The 21,744-nt window shown below is 32.9% G+C and overlaps 1 protein-coding gene and 1 non-coding gene across 8 annotated transcripts in view; both read left to right on the top strand.

The window, feature by feature from the left end:
- The window catches only part of SENP6 (SUMO specific peptidase 6), a 102,814-nt gene that overhangs the window by 23,625 nt on the left and 57,445 nt on the right, over positions 1–21,744 (top strand). For 5 of the 7 annotated variants that reach the window (XM_060167419.1, XM_060167416.1, XM_060167422.1 and 2 more), the window contains 4 exons: positions 5,486–5,628; positions 6,623–6,718; positions 11,487–11,507; positions 21,204–21,274. In XM_060167419.1, coding sequence (XP_060023402.1) covers positions 5,486–5,628; positions 6,623–6,718; positions 11,487–11,507; positions 21,204–21,274 — 331 coding nt within the window. The remainder of the gene's footprint in view (positions 1–5,485; positions 5,629–6,622; positions 6,719–11,486; positions 11,508–21,203; positions 21,275–21,744) is intronic. The other 2 variants (XM_060167417.1, XM_060167418.1) reach the window with 2 other exon arrangements.
- Positions 17,389–17,492, top strand: LOC132530961 (U6 spliceosomal RNA). Its single transcript, XR_009543967.1, has one exon. It is a non-coding gene; the product is annotated as a U6 spliceosomal RNA (small nuclear RNA).

Genomic DNA, 21,744 nt, shown 5'->3' with positions numbered 1-21,744 from the left:
ATATATTTTATATGAAAAAGAAAAAAAAGAAAGGATAAAGGGCAAAGAAAGAAATCATCCCTGTACCATATCCTACATGGTTTCCTCAGCTTTGTCTTCCAGTTCACTAACTTATCTTCAGCTATATCTAATATGCAATTTAATCTATCCATTCTTTCTTTTTTAAATTTCAGTGACATCATTTGTAGAACTTCTGTTGGTTCTCTTTCAAAATTTTGTTTTTCATAGTGTCTAGTTCTTTCTGTACTGTTTCAGTTTCCATTTTGTTTTTAAGAATTTCAGTGCCTTTAATATATGTTTTTAATGTGTCTAATCATTTAATAGATTCTTTTAGGTTATCTTATTTTCTTATTTTAGGTGCTAAATTTCCTGACTACTTTTTTGTTTTAGTTAAATTGGCTTCGTCATGTGTGATAAGTTTGGGTGGAAGGTACCACATGTTGATAACTTTTGCACATTTAGCAGTCCCAATGAGATACACATTCATACAGCAAATATGTATTGAGCACAGTGTTCTAGATGATAGAGAGCAAAACAGACAAGTTTCTTATTCCTATGGAGCTTATATTTTGGTAACTGGCTGTTTATTAGTTATTTATTAGTTATTAATGATTAATGTTAAAACATAAGGGTTGGCAAACCAACGCTCACAGGCCAAATCTGGCCCACAACCTATGGTCTATGAACTAGAATAGTTTTTACATTTTTTAAATGGTTGAAAAAAATCAAAAGAATACTGTTTTGTGACATGTGAAGATTATATGAAGTTCAAATCTGTATCCATAAATATTTATCAGAAAACAACTGTGCTTATTTGTTCATGTATTGTCTGTGACTGCTTTTGTACTATAAGAACAGATTTGTTTCAGCAGAGACTGTGTGACCCTCAAAGACTAAAATATTTGCTGTCTGACCCTTTACAGAGAAAGTTTGCTGACCCCTGTATCATTGTTTATACTGTGTAAATATTTTCTGTACAGATTGATATCCAGTTGAGGGCAACATAGCTTTTTTGGATGGCTGGTATATTAGAGTAGTTAGGCAGAATATCAGATTTTAGGTCTGCTTGCAACTATCTACTCTATAGGATGGTTGTGAGAATTATGAGAACATGTAATCCACCTAGTACTTGGCACTAGCAAATCTTCCATAAATAGCAGTGTTATTGAACCTTTGTAAGCTGGTTTTCCTTTTCAAATAACGATGTGTTTATAGTTGCTTTTCTGACATCAGTTACGGCCCATGTTTGTAGTTTTATAATCATGTGATTTTTTTGTGCTAATCCATTTGTCCACAGGAGTTCTCCTGATGTTGTGCTTGCATTAGCTAGAAAGCTCTGTTAGGCTGCTAAATAAGGGGTTGGAGGGGAAGGAGAATTAAAGTTTTTCAGGGGCCTTTAGACTGAATATATCATCTTCTCTTTAGTAGTAGTAGTGCTCTAATCTGTGATTTAGCCATAAAGCGTTCAATTTTTACTTGTTTACACCTTATTTCTCCCAATAATTTGATGTAGATTACCAAGAGCACAAATAAAATGAGAGAAAATAAAAATTATTAATTACGTAAAGAGATGTAGATGTGCCACACATCTAATATAATTTATATGTTGTATTTTAATTCAACAGGTATCTCTAAATTTTCTTGCACCTGGAATTATGTCCTATAGGTTTATGACTGTGTGAGAGGAGAATCTTTTACAAATGTACATCCTGTGATTCTCCTGTGGAGTGATATCCTCCCCCACCACCCCAGCTACTTTCTAAGTATAACAAATAGTAAGGAACCTTTCCTAAGGGAATTTGACAATACAGGAAAAGGTTTTCATGAGATATCTGCAAAACCAGAAGTACTGGTTGTCTTATTGCTGACTGAAGTGCGTGTAGCTTTTGATAGTACCTTAGGGCAGCAGAATTGGGAAATTTAAGAATTTGCCTTATGCAAATCTTGCTCTATTGATGGACTTTGGGTTGTCTATTGCTATGCCTAAATGCTTTCTTAAAAAGAAAATTTGGAAATGTTTAAGCACTTGATCAAAAATATGTTGAATTAGCTGAATTATATGCCTATATATTGGGTGAGATAATTTTGGCTTAACCAGTTCTTAAGAGGAAGGATTAGCTTTCTACATTTATATAAAGGAATTTTTAGTGCAGTTCCTTTGATTTTGAGATTTTCTGTATCCTAATGATTTTGAGTGTTATCTGGAATAACATAGTTTGGTTTTGCCTCTTGTTAAGAATTTATATGTCTACAAATAATACTATAAAAATTCCTTATACAGTGTAGTATGGGAAAGCATAGGCTTTGGAGTCAGGTCAGTACTTTGTTCAAATCCTTTTAACTAGTTCAGACAAGTTACTTTGCTTTTTAAGCTCAAGGATCTAATAGCATAGGGGTAGAGTTTCAGTAAAGTTTAAGGCGGTATATGGTGGAGAGATTTTGTTGGAGAAAGAGACTTAAAGTGGGAAATTTGAGCATGTTAATCCTATCACTCAGTAGCATCAAGTAATTGACCTGATACTTTAGGTGCAGTTTCTGAATCCCAATCTGAAGAACTGCTGAAATGTATAAAATATGGAGATTAAATGAGATATTGAATATAAAGTAGTTAGCATAATGCCTATCCGTAGTAAGCACTCAAATATTAGTTGTAATTATCTATATACGGAGGAATGAAATTATATGGTTAGTCTTTAATGGAAACTTTTGCTTCCCAGATTCTTCTTTTTAAAAAATTTATTTATTTTTGGCCACGTTGGGTCTTTGTTGTGGAGCGTGGGCTTCTCATTGCGGTGGCTTCTCTTGTTGCAGAGCATGGGCTCTAGGCGCGCAGACTTCAGTAGTTGTGGCTCGGGCTCTAGAGCTCAGGCTCAGTAGTTATGGCGCACGGGCCTAGTTGCTCCGCGGCATGTGGGATCTTCCCGGACCAGGGCTCGAACCCCATGTCCCCTGCATTGGCAGATGGATTCCTAACCACTGCAGCCACCAGGGAAGTCCCGCTTCCCAGATTCTTAACAGGACATGTATCAAAATCACGTGCAGCACTGGCTTTCCAGTGTTAGTGTACATCAGAATCACCTGGAAGGTTTGATAAAACAGATTGCTGGACCTTACTCCCACAGTCTCTGATTTAGGAGTTCTGGAGTGGGACCTGATAATTTGCATTTTAAAGTGTTCTAGGTAATGCTGATCTTGAGAACCATTGACTTAGGGCATTTTTGCAAAATAACAAAGGAATAGGCCAAAGTCACAGTGACTGGATGTCCTGAAATTTCAGATGAATGTAGCTTAATGACCAATTGTTTATGATAAAATAATTTATGGACTTTCTAATTGAGGATATCTGTGTTTCTACTTGGGTGGGAATTAATAATTACTGAATTCCTACCTATTTGTCTGTTCCAGAGCTAGGCAGTTTGTATATAGCTTTGTTGATGCATAAAATAACCTCGTGATTATAAGGAAAGTTACCTGGCTAGGAGACAATTCTATTTGATTCCTGAGTTATCTTTCTACAATAGCACTATGTTTCTGTGAAACAGGGTCACCAAATGCAGAAGTGATTGTATTCTCTTTTTCTAATGGAAATGAAATAGTGTGATAACCCCTCTTATCTTTATCCCCTATAGTTCTGTTCCTGTTATCAGTTGTTTCTCTTGGTTTTGATCATTGTCATCTTTATGAGCTTGCTTATGATTGGTAGATATTGCATATGAAAAATCACAGAGATAATTTGAGGCCTAGGATAATATTCCCTTCCTGTAGGGATACACGTTTACTTTTGGCTAGTGACCAGGAGGAGCCTTAGCAGTCTCATATCACCTCGATCCAGTGGCTCTCCAAACGTAGTTCCCCTTTTTAGCAGTATCTGCATCACCCAGGGACCTGTTAGAAATGCATATTCTCAGGCTCATCCCAAACCTCCTCAATCAGAGTAAACTGTAAGGGTTGGACACAGCAATTTGTTTTAACAAACCATCCAGGTAATTCTGGATTTACTCTAAAATTGGAGAACTGACTTAATTGAGTTGGAGGTTGAGATGAATGGAAGCTGGATTTATAGTTGTAATTCACCCTTATTCATAGGCTATATCCTCATTCAGATTTTGAGGTGTTTATGAGGCAGTCCAAACTTGGTGGATGTTGAACTCTGCTTTTGTCTCCCCAGTTCTCTGCGTCTTCTGGGAGTTCAGCTTAGCTTCTCAGCCTCTCATCTTCTGCAACTCCAGAAGTTGCATCTTCTGGAGACAACAGGTGTCTCAGAGAAAAATATGAATCTGGGCTCAGATCTCTGAGTTTCTTGTCCCTGATCTTAATTCTTAATTCTTCACTGCCTTGGTAGTGCTTCAAACAGATTTTCTTTTTTTAAGAAAATTTCTATTTTGTCCAGCTTTTCTGGTTTTCAGAGAGTAGAGGGAAGATTGAGCTGCATTATCTAATCTGCCATCACCATAAATGAAGGAGTCCGAAGTACATGGCTGTAAAAGATTTAGAAGTAAAAAAATGTCTCAAAATGATAAGCAGTGTTTTCAAAATACAGCTTTTTGGAGTTTGGGGATACAGACATGCCTCAAAACAAGAATGGTGCTGGCACAGTGAGCTCTTCTCCAGAAGACAGTTTTTGTGGGAGATATGTGTTTTTAGGGAACTGTTAGGTTTCTGTGGAGATAATTGGTGGGGCTAAAAGCCAAGTTGTTATCTTCTTATGACTACATTTTCTTGTAAAAGAGTAAAAAATAAAATATTAGACTGCTGTTTCAAAACTAAAAGTAGGTAAGAATGATTTTTAAAATGTTGTTTTGGGTAAATTACCACTAAGAACTGAGGACTTTTGTCTTAAAGAGTCTGAAAACAGCTTTTAAATGTCTTGTGCAAAGAATGTAATAAAGCTAGGTTTCTTTGTTGAGAAGAGCTTCCCAAGGAATGAGCCATCCTGTTGTCATACTGTAATCTCTGCAAAGTGGTTGTTATTGATATGTTTGTATTATTATTTTCAAGTATGAAAATATGAAGACATTATCTCGGTTTCTGTGTTTATATAGAAATTTTGATGCTAAAGCCCAAGTACTTGTACAATGACAATTTACTGCCATATTTGGTTGTACTGTCCTATGGGTAGCATCAAGGCCTGTTAAGCAGGGGAAATGTTTATTTTTTGCTTTCGGGAAAGAGCTATCTTAAGATCCTCTACCTTATCCCTTCTGTTTTTCTCTTTTAATTTTCTCAAATATCTTGGGTGATATTGAAATGAAAAGGAAATAATATGATAAACTCCCATGTTCCTACATATTTATGTTGTCCTTAAGGGAAAAAAAAAAGTATTACAGTTGAATTACTCTTAGATCTGTGCCGCTGCCATCCTTCTCCCCCATCCCCAATATCTGGTACATTTTTATTGCTTTTTTAATAAATGGGTTTTCAAATAATTGTTGATAAGTTATCTTATTATGTTGTTTATTGACTTTAACATTTATGGTTTTTACAGTTAAATCGTCAATCTGAAATTGTTGCTACTAGTTCTGGTGATCCCTGGAAGACATGTACAAAACGAAACAGGACTGAAAGCTTAAAACCTTTGAAAGGCAACCCACTTGGACTTAACATGTTGAGCAGCACTAAGAAATTGAGGTATAGGCACTTCACCACACATTCCTACAGAAAAGATAAAGAGTTTGACACCAAAAACTAATTGGCTACTCCAACTTAACACCTTTTCTTTTCACTTTGTCAGTAGATCTAATCCTACACACTGGGCATCTTTGCTTTGAATCTTGGGAATAGGCTTGATTGCAGTGATTTCTTGGTTTGGAGTTAAAATATTGAAAGAAAAATTTCAGTAGACTAATATTTCATAAGATGAGCTTGCTTTTATGAAGTTAGCAAAATCTTGGTTATGATATTAGAGGTAGGTCACGTCTCCTTTAGGGGATACTTACCAGGATTATCTCAATGAGGGACTCTTTTTTTTTTAAGATTTCTTAATTCCCCTTCTCTTCTAGATATAACTCATCTTTCCTAGTGGTTGTCATAGTGAACCACTATTACTGATACAATTGGACTGTTACATATCCCAGAAATAGGGTTGAAGTCACTATTTTATTTCTACTTTGTCAGTTTATAGACAATTGAGGTACATAAAGGCTAAATAATTTTCAAGTCAGTGGTAGAATCGAAAGTAGAATTTAGCACTTTTAATTTTTTTTTATAATTAACATTTAGTATTATTTTGGCATATAAGAAAACTTTTGTATACTCATAGTACATAGTTCGTATACTCATAGTACATAGATAGTCTTAAATAGAGAATAAGAAGAAGAAATATATCGGGATTAATGTACAGGAATTCTTACAGTATGAAACATTCATTTAGGATTCCTGATTTCTGTTCTAGTGTTCTACTCTTTACCTTCTTTCGCGAACTGGATTGGAAACATTTCAGAGACAAATTCAGAAAGTGGAAAACTAATGGACAGTTTAACATGGTCAATGGGTTTATGTATAAAAAATTTTCTTTAAGTGTTACAGGTTTGTGTGTGTGTATGCTTAGATTTTAAAGGGTTTATTTTGCATAAGTGCATAATTTTTCCCTGTTTAAATTATTCTTTGTTTCTTGACTCCGCAGTGCAAATACACAAAATGCATCATTATGTTCTGGAACTGTAAGACGTTTTCCTCATACTAATGCACAGATAGCAATAGTAAAAACAGCAGCCCAAAGGTAAGGATTCTGATTGCCTTTGTTTAGTATATATATACCATCCTCTTTAATAGGAGTTTTTCACTGCCTTTTTTTTTTTAAACCTTTTTTTTCCTTAATTTGTGGAACTTTATTATGTTTCCATTGTCTCTAAAGAGATATTCATGTTTCTGAAATAATTCATGTCCTAGAATTTTTTTATTTTATATCTGCTTTTGAGTAAATCATATTCTGTAAATAGAGACATTTTAAGTAAAAGCTATTCTATTGCATTATGTTTCTGTTAAATTAAGCTGATTTTTACAACATTTGACAGAGAAATCTTCAGCTGGTAGTTTAGTTCTGATGAGTAAAACTACAGTTATTACCTTTCTTTGTAAGGTTTATAAGATTTCATAGCATCAAAGTAAATTACATTATTAGTTTTAAATGTTTGAGAAATTTTTGTGTTTTCATAAATTTGAGTGTTCTCATTGATCATGAAAGTATTACTTGAATCTTGAAATAATGAACGTAACAGTGTAATGCTTGGTGTTTTTAAATGCTTTTGAGGTTTTTCATAACCATTTTTGGATGGTTATGAAATTTCAGTTGAATTTCAGTTCTTCGTCAGTTTCAGTTGACCAAGAAATTCTTAGGCTCCAACAATTAGAAAAATAATTTATCTCTTTATTTCTTGCATTTTGAATAGTTGCATAAAATTTTTATAAGTAGTAAAATTTAAAGATTTTTTTTAATATATGCTAGATGTTGTTCTTCATTTTTTAAAATGTTGATCTAGACTGCTACTCATTCAGAAAATGTGTCCTGACTCTTACCCTTGCTGTATTTGCTATTTATGTAGATTTGCTATAACAGAGATTTTCAACTTAAATACCTTATATCATTCTCATACTTTAGGACAATAAGAAAACCTTTCCTTTGCTTAAATACATTATTTTTCGTAGTTTTGACATAAGATATTTCAGAAAATCAACTAAAAAGATGGAGAAATTACTATACATACCACAAAATTGGCTTGCCTTACAAATCAAGCTTTCTGGCCTACATGTGGCACAAATATGAGAACAGACAATAAAAAGAGAGTAATTAGCGGGAGGGAAGAAGGATAGACACACTGTTTCTCACACACTGATCACATTGATAGAATTCATCGCTAAGAAAGATCTGTCTACTTGCTATTCTGAAATGTGGTCTAAGTTGAAGTACTGATTTATAATCAAGTGATATATTCTACAACCAAAATTATTATTGGTTTAGAAGTTATCTACCAGTTTAGAATTATTTACACTATGCCTTATTCTCCCCATCCCTCCTTTCTTCATTGGTAATGTTAAAAAATTGATTCCAGTTTGGGAATTGGTATGTGTTTTGTTTTGTTCTAGGTCCTGGCACATCTTATACCTTGCCATGTATATCATTGCTCATCTGTATAAAAGATTAGATTCTGTTAATAGGAAGTGGTATTTACTAGTAAAATACTGTTTCACTCACACACACACACACACACACACACACACACACACACACACACACACACACACACACACACACACACACACACACACACACCCTAATTTAATTTGTATTTAAAGAAACAATCCATTAAGGAAAACAGATTCTACTTATGTTTGTCTCACAAAATAAACATTTCTTAGTCCTACTGCAGTGTGACTGTTGTTAAAAAGATTTTGAAGTTCAAATACCAGTCATGGAGAGTTTTTCCAGTTTTCTTCCTTCAAAAATATTGAGTGATTTTATGCTACATACCAGGTATAGGTACAAAGTAGTCAAAGATGAATATGACAGTATTTGCCTTGAAGCTCAAGTGTGGTTAGGGTAAACGACAGAAAGACAAGTAAACAGATGATTACCTGGTGAGTGCAGTGTAGAGATATACAAAGTATGTGTAGTACTGTTTACAGAGAAGGGAGCAGTGAGGAGTTCACAAAGGAAGTATTAAAGAAGCTTTTGAGTGTTTTAGCTAAAAGAGAACACTCCATGCATTAGGAACCACATCTTCAAAGGCATGAAAAAAAGCCTTCACCTGAAACGATTGCTACCAAACTTTTGGTTTTAATTAGTGTAGTGTTGGCACAATTGTCAGGCCTCAGATGAGGATGAGCACACTGGCTTTTACAGTTTCTCCTAACTTTTCTTATTTTCTCAACTCTTAATTTGAAATTATTAAAGGAAATGCCATCAGTTGGTAATTCACACACATAATCCATTACTCCTGGGGTGAGTGGTATAACTTGTCTTTTAAGTAAATCAGACCTGCATTTTGAATAATTTGTAAGATATGGGAACAGGTATAGCACACGTTTTTAGTCTAAAAGAAATGAATGAAGATTGTTAAAGTATCAGATCAGATTAGCTGCTATTTGGAGAATATTATGATTGCAGTCAGTTTTCTTACTGCTATTCCAAATGTTAATTTAATTCATATTTAAAAGATAGATTGTTTATATACTAGCAGTGATGGAGGAGGATAGTATTAGTATGGAAGAAATGAAATGCAGAAAATTAAAAATCTTTATAACTATACCATCTCCACTCCTAACTTTAACCACACTTGGAAAAAGAGCACATTTACTGGTTTATGTTTTATTTACATTTTCACTGTTTTGTTTTGTTTTTTATTAAGGATAGGTAGAAAGCCTTAAAAAGGACCATAGGGGGAAATGAATGTCTACAAAAGCATATATAATCCATAAATGGGAAAATGGGCTCCTGGAATAAGCAAGATTTAATTATTAATGAAAAGCACCACTTTGAAAGAATTTTTGAAGTCCAAAATCAGGTCATGGATACCAGAATCAATCAGTCTGTCTTTTTTCTTTCCTTTTTTTAAATTTTAAGAGCAGAAATAGTCCAAAAAGAATGTACGTCGACATTTTTACAAAGCCCTATGTTACTGATAATGGCTTCCCGTCTCATTTTTTAAAAGCTTTTTTCTTTCTTCTTCTTCTTTTTTTTTTTTAATATATATAAACTCTTCTAGGGCAGGGCTTTGGTAATAAACACATATTGAGGAGTTTTGGAGAATTACCATAATGTATAAATTAGATACAGTAAGTGCATTTTTCTCAAGGATAAGAGAAATGAGGATGGTGTATATATTTTTTGGTTTTGTTTTCTTCCTAACTCCCTTGGTTTATTGGAAAGAACCAAACCTATTTCTTCTACTTTTACTCTGTCTTCTACCTCTTTTACTCTCAACAGGTGAGTTTAAAGAATAAAAGCAAGAGAGTACTAAACTCTTCTCACTTCTTGAGCACAACAGTGTAGGGTTGGAAATGGCTAGATTAGGTATTAACGTCTAACTTTTCGTTTTTATTTTACTTTTCCTGGAAATATTACACCATAAGAAATAAGTATATAAGAGTAGACAGACTATATTTAAACTTTTATGTTTGTATTTTGTTTCACTTTAATAGGGGCCTGATAATTTTCCTTCATTTTCCTGTCATTTGTCCAACATAAATTTATTTTATACAGATTATCCCATTTTCTAAATAGCAGAAGTAAAAGTTCAAATGTGGTATTTGTGTAAGTTTATAATAATTCTTTTCCTTACTATTAAAACTTTTTTTAAAAATGTGTTTCTTTTCAATGTTGTTTATGTAAAACCAACTTACCCTTATTATTTTTTCTTAATTTGCTAGGATTAAATTGATATTTTACTGTGTGCTTCACATGATGGGAATATAAGAGTTAATATGGGGACTCAGGGATTTTTGTGACCTATGTTTTGCTTACAGTTCTGAATATTTAGTTTCTTTTGTAATAGGAATAATTCTAGGATGTGAATCTTATTCTAAATTGAGGGTTTTATAATTTTACCCTTGAGTACTTGATATTGATAGCTTTTTAGATTTTCCATGAATTGTGGAGAAGGGTGGACATTTTATACATTGGACTTTTGGTTAGAGGCCATGATTTTAAGTCCCAGGACTTTTCTTGTGTCCCAAACCGTGTACTGTATTTGTATTTAATCTAAGGCTTTTGTGCAAAAGTTTCAGCCTTAAAAAAATTTTTTTTTCTTACTCAGAAGCAAATACAGTTGGACTTCTGTATCTGGGGGTTCCACATCTGTGGATTCAACCAAGCACAAATTAAAAAAAAAAAAAATCCAAGGGAAAAATTCCAGAAAGTTCCACAAAGCAAAACTTGAATTTTCTGGTACTCAACAACTGTTTACATAGCATTTACATTGTATTAGGTATTATAAGTAGTCTAGAGATGATTTGCAGTATATGGGAGGATGTGCTTAGGTTATATGCAAATACTATACCCTTTTATATAAGGGACTTGAGCACCCACTATTTTGTTATCTGCCTTGGGTCCTAGAACCAATCCTGTGCAGATAACCGAGGGATGACTTTAATCACGCCTGATAGTGGGATTGGGACCTCTAAAAATTTTATAACTTTTAGGAAGTTGTATTGTTCCTTGAAGACAATTTCTTTAACCACTCTAAAATAACATATATCCTCAAGTGTTGGATGGTTAAATAAAGCTCTTTCAAGAATTTTTCAATCTTTGTACATACTTTTTTATTCTTTAAATATGTTTAGATATAAATTATTTTCTGTACTGACAAAAATTGAAAGCCAATTTACATATCTGACAAGATTCAAAACACTAGTATATAACATATATATAATGTGTTTAAAACAAATTAATCACAGAGTTTTGCCTTATTGACTGCAGTTACTAAAACTACAATGATATATCAAAAATGAGGTCTTGCCTCTTACATTTTTTTTCTTTTTCATGTTTTAAGCAGTCTGGACCAAAAGGAAAGGTAAGCTCAATATTGATGAAATTAGAGCATGGATACAGCAGTAAAATACCAGATTATTTATATGCTTTGAAAAATGTCCATTGAATTAGAGTTCATCATTAAGTTTATTAATTATTTTAATAAAAAGGAAACTAATAGCACAACATGATATTTGACTTATGTGGGTAATATTTCACCATAATTCTCAATATATATATATATTTTCCATGAATGATTATTATATATTTACACTGATATGTAACTACTTTTGTTTTAAAAATAGAATATTTCAGGATCTTAGTAGTAAAATTGTTTTCAGTTACTTAATTTAAATATTTCTTGTATTTCAGTGGTAATATTTTTGGTTTATACTTTAGTAGAGTGAGGGGAAAAATAGAAGTAGAATACCTTAAGCTTGGAGTTAAAACTCTAAACATCAAAAATTTGTGACAGAATTTTATGATCACTCTTTGTTCCCTTTGTAATAACACTGGCAAACACATCATCCTTTAGCAGAAATGTTGAATAATGTAAATAACATGGAAATAAGTTTTTAAGAACACACATTTCTGAGAATAGTGAAATGATTGTAGTTTTCTAAATCAAATGCCCGTAATAATAGCTCCTCTCCTCAATGTATGTATGTGGAAATTTTTGTGCATGTGTGTATCTTTTTTTCTTGCTTCCATGAGTTTCAAGAACCTTTTATGAATTCTCCCCTCCCAAAACAGGTAAACAGCCCTTGTTTTAAACCAATACTTTAATATCATTGGTGATGGTCAAAAGAAGGGACATTCTATAATTTTATTTAATTATGTAACTTTGACTCTATAATTTTGTTTAAAGGTATAGAGGAGGCAAAGAGGACAACTTGCAATATTTTATAGAATGCTATATATTCCATCTTACTTCATGAACACCAGGTTTCTGAACTAAAGATGATCCTGTCAGCAAAAGATTTAGGCATATTTTATAATTCTGAAATACTTCACAGTTCTTACATGGTTTAAATGAATGCGTTGTGCAAGTATTTTACTACCTTCCTCCTGGGAAAGAAAAATTATTTTTCTATTGTGTCTGTTTTTCTCTCTGAGTAAATTATTATTTCTTGTCAGACATAGATGAGTCATTTTATATCTTTCGAATTTTTAATTCATAAGTGACTATATTTTGGGGAGAAGATCATTAATAAGATGTTTTTAAGTAACTATACAGTCACACATGAACCAGACTGTTGTTTTATAGAAATAAACAAATTATTTCCTTTATGTTATAGTAGATAAAATATAGGTACTGTTATATTTATCAGAATAGTATAAAGATCTTAGAATATTCTCTTATAATAGCCTTGGTGGGTTTATACTGATTTTTTTCCTACTGTTTTGGCTTCTTATGCATATTTCTGTTGTGGAAATTTATTCATTGATACATTCAGCAAATATTTCAATGACTCTATGTGCCAGGCACTCTTCTAGGAGCAGACAAAAATCCCTACTCTCTTGGAGCTTATATTCCTGTTGGAATAATACTGGAATAGAAGTCAGAGATGTAGAATTAAGTAACCAGCATTACCAGTAGGCACATAACTTACTCTAAAATGGGAATAATGATATTTGTCCAGTTTTAAAGGAGATTTGTGAAGAACAGAGATTCGTTCTGTTATGAGATAATTATTTGAAACTGACATATACACTGTAAAGTTTGAAATTTCTGTAATAAAAGGTGCTGAAATTCTTTGTCTTTTTGTACCAACATTACCGCCAGGGGCTAGGCGTGAAGCAGCATCTATTTATAAAATATGTTATGATGAATACACTGGAGTGCTTTATTCAGCAGCTTAGTTACTGTTAGGTTCAATTTAGCCCATTAATCCTTTGGAATCTCACCTAAAATTATTTTATCTTTGTCAGAGATAAACTGAGAAGAACTTTTGTGTCAGTAGATTTTACTTTGTAAATTTTTTTTACGTAAGCCATTTTTCCTCCCTTATGAACAAAGCCACATCTTTTTTTCTGACCTTTGAAAAGTAATAGAAAATCTTTTATCTTTATCCCTTAACACATGAAGGACTGTAAATCTCTGAACTAAATGATTTCTTTAAAAGAGGATGGTTTATCTAATAAACAAAAGTTAGGTAGTTGTGGAAGGTTAATCTTTTCCAGGTTTTTTCCCTTTGTACTGTATACTGGGCACAATGAGGTATATTTTAGGTTTAAAACCAAGCTGGAATAAAAATTAAACAAACGATATTAAGGTCCAGAGCTTGCAAACTTAAAAAATTTGCTGCCATTTTTCTTTGTTGTGGGTGACTTTGACAACTTGAATGACTTGAATTCTTTTTTGACTCTTGGACAGTTGGCTTGTGAATATAGTGTACGTGGTAGCACCAGCAACCTAGAATATTTAATCTGGTATTAGAACTTTTTTTTTCTCCTTAGATAAAGACAGTTGAACTATTATGAAACTGAAGCACATACTAATTTTCAAATTAAAAATTTTTTTAATATTTTTATTATAAATATGTGCGTATCATAGAGAATTTTGAAACAAAAAGATACAAAGGGAAAAGAATACAATAAAAGACATATATGAAACACTAGAAATTTAACTTAAAAGGGGGTATTGAAAAGACAAGTATTACAATGAAAGATTTTATAATTTTTAAAAAGCTCATCGAAAATTACATCATTAGTATCTTCATGCATTTCTTTCCAATTTTCTTTTTCCTGTGTACTTTTAAATATACCTAATACATGCAGTCATAATAAAAGTACAGCTGCATATTTTGAGTTTTCACCTAACAGTATGTCCTAGCCTTTTTGCCTGTTAAGTTGGCTTCTAAAAATGATTTGTAATGATTACGTAATAGCTTGTCCGGCAGATATACATAATTTATTTACCCATTAGTCCATTTCTTGTTGTTTTTCACTGTTGTATATGACAGCGGTCCCCAACCTTTTTGGTACCAGGGACCGGTTTCATGGAAGACAATTTTTCCATGGAAGCGGGGGCAGCGGATGGTTCAGGCAGTAATGCGAGCACGATGGGCAGCGGCAGACGAAGCCTTGCTCTCTCACCCACCTCTCCCCTCCTGCTGTGCGGCCCGGTTCCTAACAGGCCGCGGACCAGCCGAGGCCCGGGGCTTGGGGACCCCTGGTATATGACACATTGATGAACAACTCTGCATGTAAATCTCTAAGTGCATCTCCTAAGATAAATCTCTGGGAAAGGATTCTTTGGGCTAGGTTACAGATGTTTTTAATGCTCTTGATAGGTATTGCGAAATTGTTTTGCAGACAGGTGGTACCAATTTATATTAGCATTATAAATTGGTGTCTCAAGGTACCTGAAAATAAAATTATATTCAGATGGTACTGCCTTCCTTAGAATTATGAGAGTCATCTGAAACCTTAGATATAATAAGAGTATAGCAAGATGATAGAGTACAAGACTAATAATGTTAATAATTTTTTATTCACTCTGATCAATTGTGGTATATATTGGAAAGACCAAAATTTCCTTCACAGTAGCAACTAAAATTAAATATTCAGTAATAAAATTAATGATGTGTAGATCCTTTATAAATATATCTAAAGAACCTGATCTGAGGCATATATTAGGTTCCTGGTTGGTTATTTGATATCAGTGCTCCTTAAAATAAACTTAATGCAATTTTAGTCAGAAATCTTGCTGACTTTGTTATTTTAGGAAATTTGGCCAATTGATTCTAAAGTTTATTTAGGAGAGTAAATATTTGAGAAGAGTAAGAGATGAGACTTACTTTATAGAAAGAAGAATAAGTGGGGGAAGAGAAGAATGACATGTCTTACCACATAATAAAGCATACTGTGAAGAAAACAGTGATTGGATATGGAAACATTGGAAAAAAGCCTAGAAAGTAGAGCAGTAAACAGACTAGAGATTCCAAGTATATTCAGTTTCCAGCTACCCTGTCTAATCAATAAATGTTTAGTTTACAGTGCCTGAATTATGGTATTTGCACATAGGCTAATATTTTGAATTACTTTATGGTGGCTCTGCATGGTGACCAGTGGTTCAGTTTTGACATTACCACCCTTGTTCAGCATGATTGTACAATTATTTGACCTGATAAATACACTTCTACTTACGTACTGCCTCTTAGTTATACACATTTATTACTTCCAAATATTTATCAAGTGCCTGCTGTGTTATAGGTATAAGGATACAGTGATGAACAAAACAAACAAGATCTCTGCTCTCGTGTAGTTTACATTTTGATGGGCAAAAACTGATAATGAACAAGTAAAACACCAAAAAATAAGTTCTGTGTAAAAAAGTATAATTGGATGATGTGGTATAGAATGACAGTATGGTTTCTTTAGATGTTCAGAGAGACACTCAACTATGAAGCTAACATTTAAGCAAGGACTGAATGAGCAGCAGTCAGCCATACAGTGATCATAGAGATGGCTTTTCCACATAGGGAAGAGGTGGTGCTAAGATATTAATGCTGGAGTGAGTTTGGCATGTTCAAAGAACAGAAAGAAGGACTGCGGGGTGGGTTTGGTTAAGGTCAGCTAGGGCCCCTAGATCATAAAAGGCTTTCTGTAAGATGATCTGAAGAGTTTGGGTTTTATGTGGTGCACTCACTAGAAGCTTTCAGGTCATTTTAGGTAGGGAAGTGTTATTATTACCTGATAAATCTTTGAGATTTAAAAAAATAATCTTTTGTATATGATTTATAATTTGGCACAATTAAAAACCTAAGTCAGTGGCATTCAGTTAAGGCTAAGCGTGATTTACTTACCAAATAGAGATACGCTACAAAAGAAAATCAGTAATAATCTTTGACTATTCAAAACTATCTCAGCAAAATCTAGGAATTGGAGAGGTAGAAGGGCAGAAGTAAAAGGTATCTTAAGGCCTTTTTTTTTTTGGAAGGGGGACTGAATGGGGTAGGATGGGGAAGTAAAAGGATTTTAAAGATCTTATCCCCTTAGAGATGATGCAGTAGAATATCTTGTTTGAGGAAATAGTTGGAATCTTGAGAACATGTTGATGAACAAAATATGCAGTTGGAATAAGGGTTGAGAGAGGGAAGGTAACTATTTGTTAAATTAACCAGGGGAGGAAAAACAAATGAAAGGTAATTGTGCAAATCAGTAAAAATAGGGGAAAAGAGTGACAATAAACAAATATAAGAAACAACTAATACAGTAAGATGAAAGGAAAACATGAAGTTTATCAGATGCAATAATGATTGTGAGCAGGTCGAATATATTTAATAAGAGAAAACTGGTTGAATTAAACCCAGCTATATCATGTTGCTTACCAGAATCAGATACTTATAAAATAACAATTTGTAAGTAAAGGGGTCTCTTGAGTCTTAGACTCAAAAGAAATGCGAACAAAAGGAAAGCATGAGTAGAATTTTAGCAACAAATGAAATAGAATTAAGGATTAGAAGCACTAAATAGTATAACGGAGCACATTTTATAATGGAGACACTCGTGAGAGTGTAAGTAACAACGAGCTGTGTAAAGCTCCCCTAAAATATCTAAAATGCAAGGCGTTCTTGGTTAGAGTACAACTTCGGGAGATTTTAATACATCTCTTCAAAAATTAGATTACAGTTTAAACATGAATTTGGATAATGCATTTTCATGAAAAATGAACACATTTAATTTTATAGGAATTTACATCTTTTGAGATCAGTTCGAGCAATGGAACGATTTATAAAATGAGTTTCAAAACCAACTTAAAAAAAAAAAGCAGCACTCAGATCCTGGTTTCTAATACCACTCTAATAAAAGGAACATGGAGAAACGGCTGATTCTAGGGATGGGTTAGGGAAAACACAGAATGATCATAGAGTATCTTGTAGTGTCAGAATCCAAACAGGCATTCAAAAAACAAAGGGGTACTCGCTTCAGCAGCACATATACTAAAATTGGAACGATACAGAGATTTTTATGGCCCTTGTATGAGGACGACATGCAGATTGGCAAAGCATTCCATATTTCTGTAAATTTTATGTATGTTTTATCAGAATTAAAAAAAAAAAAGAATGAGGTCACATGAAAGGAACACAGGAGCCAACTGAAAGAGCTCCCAAGGGCCAAAACTGAAACAATTGGATTATAACCTAAAGTATAAAATATTCATGAGTCATACTGGTATAAATGATTGAATAAGTGATTTATTTATTGAACTATCCTGGGGTTTTTATAAGCTGCATAAAATGAATTGGGGGAAACAGGTGTTTATACAGAAGAATTCCAAATAATATGTGTAGATAGTTTCCTCTTCAGGAAGTAGAATTTAACTACCCCTGCCCCTTTTGTGGGCTGGACTGATTGGACTTGCTTCCAAATAGAATGTCGAAAGGGAAAATAACTTTGGAGTGGAGAAACCTGGCAAACACTACTTTAGCCAGATGATCAAGGATAACCTCACTAGTGATGTAAATCATCGATACCATGTAACCCCTGATATGATGTGATGAGATGGGTACTGTCCACCAAACCTACAACTTCAGTATAATCATGAGAAAAACATCAGACAAACCCACATTGTGGGGCATTCTACAAAATAACTAACCAGTCTCTTCCAAAGTGTCAAGGTCATGAAAAACAGTGGGAAACAAAACAGTCTGGGAAACAAAAAAGAGACTAAGGAGACATGATGACTAAATGCGGTGGATCCTAGATTGGATTCTGGAACAAACAAAGGATATTAGTGGAATAGCTGGCGAAGTTCAAATAAAGCCTGGCATTTAGTTAATAGCAGTGTACAAATGTTGATTTCTTTTTTTGACATATGTATGAGGGTAATGAAGGTGTTAACGTTAAGAAAAACTGGATAAGGGATATAAGAGAATTCTGAATTGTCTTTTCAAGTCTTCAGCAAATCAAATTATTCTAAAATAAAGTTTATTAAAAAAAAAGGTCTGAAGCCTGTCTAACCTTTAATAAGGAGTCTCATGTTATTTAAAGAGTTCTGCACAGAAGGAAAAAACTCGCCAGTTCACTTTATGCAGCTTGTAAAAACGTTGGGTCCATGAAGTGAGGTTTTCTCTAAAACTTCTATGCAGAACACAAGCCCTCAGAAGCAAAAAAAATGCTCCCGCTTGGTAGAAGACAGAAGATAGGGACACTTCTCTGTTTCTGCTTGGTTTGAGGTAGGAAAGAAAATCCACCAGGAAATTAAATTCTAGCCTTAAGCATCATAGTAGTTTGGAGTTTGAAATTTTAGTGTCTGTAGAGTGATGGAACTCTCAAATTAAGAAATTAACATGAAATTTCATTTTTGATTACCTAACAAAGTTTCTTTTAAAAACTAAGTTTTAAAGAACACAAGATTATAGCTAGAAAGTTCTTTTAATTCCCTTATTAAACAAATACTACTTTTATTCTGAAATTCTTGTATTCTTGTATTAAACTTAAGGTATGCTTTTATTTCTGTAATTTACTCATTATAATACATTTTTTAAAACAATCTGCTCTGTCTGTATAGGGAAAGATGTAGTAAATATTAGATACAGAATGGCCATAAGGTTTGGAAATGTTGGCAAATATGCATAATTTTTAGCATTACATTACGATAATGATAGGTCATGGATGTTACATGATATATTCACTGCATTGTTTGTTCCTCATCAGCAGTGCATGGTTCAGTGCACTGTGTCAAACAGCAAAGAGCAGTGTGAATTAGTGCAGCATTTTCAGAAATCCCTGCACATCTATGATATGTTGCCTCCAGTGATTTATGCCAGTTATTACTGAATAAACCTGTGTTTATAGCATACCCCAGAATAAGTAATTAAGCAGACAAAAATCCAAAACATGTATTTCAGATTTTGTGACCACTCTGTCAAATTATTTTGCTTGTTGATAATCCTTAGTATTTAAGAATACCTACTGTTTCTGTTGTCCACTGTTTTAAATATATATAATGCATAGAGGTTTTGTAGTTTAATATAATTGTATCATCGTATTTTGCTTCAGATTTATTGACTCGGTTGCCTTTTATAGTTGGTATCTTTACTTTTCCAGTGTAGAGTTATAAAAATTAGAGATTAAAAAATTGTTTGTTTTAAAGATAAGACTCATATCATTTTTAGTGTGAGCATGTGTAGTATATAAAAACATGCATTTTATTCAAAGCTAAATGTAGTTAGGAGCTGAAAACCTACCTTATTTTTAATAACACTAGTACCACTATCTCTAAGGCAAATTCTCATCTTCACAACTCGTATCCTCACGAATCTTAAAATTTTGACAGTGTGGAAATTACCCAGTTGTACCAAATGCTGCTCAGTAATAATAATTGAAATGGTGAAAACACCATTACTCATCAATATTGGTGCAGTTTGCCAAGATTCAGATTCTGATGTTGGTATTTAATAGTTGTGTGACCATGGGCAAGTTAATTAACCTCATTGTGCCTCAGTTTCCTCATCTGTAAAGTACTAACAATAGTATATACTTTATAAGGTTATTGTGAAGATTAAAGTAATTATTAGATACAAAGCACTTAGAACAGTACCTGGCACATGATGCTCACTATTTGCTAACTACTGTCACATATACACTACTATCACTACTCTTATTATTTTCTTCTTGTGTCATTTTCATATTTTGTTTTCAATTTAGGTGCTCTGACTTTTACAATATAAGAATATGAAATCCTTACAGGAAAATTCCTTTAGGATTTTTGTTTAATTAATTAATTATATTGCCCTGTGATAAGTATTGATCACTCGGGTGAATGCATTTACAAATAACAGAATAACCTCCTTTAATTCCCCCGTTAAATAAAATGGAAATATTTTTAGAAGCTTTTGTTTAGGATGGGAAGGTAGCTATTGTAGCTCCCTGGTTTATTGCATTTTTTGCAAACCTCCTCCTTTAATGCTTTTATCCCACAATTAGCTATAGGATTCTTGCTTTTCTCCCAAACTATTGTATATTTGGACTTCTATACTATTTTAGGATCCTTATTTACTAAGGATTCCTGTTCAGAATTCTGAAAATTGGTTAGGTGTGAAGTCTGACAATGTAATATATTTTTTAAAGTATAATTATACCCCCATAATGTAGTCATATTATAAGACTAAAATATTTATTTCATGATTTCTAGTTTTGTACACAACATTTTTTGTACTGCTTTTGGAATTATCCTCAAGGACAAGATCTTATTCACTCTTTATTCTTTATTCATTGATCTTTAAACTAGAAACATTTACAGCAAAATTGGGCAAGTTGAGTATTTATTATAAGCTGACTAACTTTTTTTATTCCAAAAATGCATGTGACAATGAAATATTAGGAGTTTTTTTTTAAGTTTTTTTAAACAGATTATGAAGGCAGTTCCAAAAGAAAAATTCTAAAGTTTTGTGTATTGGGGGAATAAATATATAACTTTCCAAAGTGACTACTTTGAAAGGACAAATACTTGTATTTATTTATTAAATATTTGTTTGAAAGACTGCCTGCTGTCAGCTTTCATAGATTGGCAGTTTAAATAAAATATAGTCACTGCCCTTAAGGATCTTATAGTGCATTAAGGTTTACTATATTTGGGTAATACAGTGTTACTATTTTATAGTACCACTTTTTATATGACAAGCTATGATTTGCTTTTGGTAAACATATTTTAAGTATTCCCTCTACTTTTTCATTTTAAAAATATATTTTTCTTTTAGACTGAAACTATATAAATTTCCTTTTCTAGGAAAGAATATCCACCTCATGTCCAAAAATTTGAAAGTAATCCTGTAAGGTTAAGTCGGCCCCAAGGTGTTGGTAAGTGTGCAGTTTTTTTTGTTACACCTGTGAAGGGTTTTGAGTAGTTGTAAGGAAGGTAGAATAGGAATATGGTACCAGTTTTAGAATATTCCCAGGTATAATAGGAATATATAGACCCATTTTTTTATAATTGATTTGAGAATTTATTTATTATAATTGTGACCTGAAATCATTGGGGAATGATTCAAGGAGTGCACATTCAGGTGATTATAGTTGGAAATCTTTTTGATTATATTAGCATTGTTGTTAAACTCAGGATCCAAATATTAACTCTAGATGGGTTATAGCTTCAAAATTGTGTTTTGTTGCTCTTTGTTATAATCTTACATTATGTGATTTTCTTGATTAAAATGGTTTTGATCCTAAAATTTAGAATACATTAGGCATTGAATTAAAAAGAGCCCATACCTGATAAAACTGTGCTAATAGTAGATGTTGGAAAATTATTGTAAGTAGAAGTTTATATT

Source organism: Lagenorhynchus albirostris, chromosome 12 (genome assembly GCF_949774975.1).
Source record: "Lagenorhynchus albirostris chromosome 12, mLagAlb1.1, whole genome shotgun sequence".
In the NCBI taxonomy this organism is placed as follows: domain Eukaryota; kingdom Metazoa; phylum Chordata; class Mammalia; order Artiodactyla; family Delphinidae; genus Lagenorhynchus; species Lagenorhynchus albirostris.
Note: the sequence above shows the minus strand (reverse complement) of the source record. Positions and strands in the feature narration are given on the sequence as shown.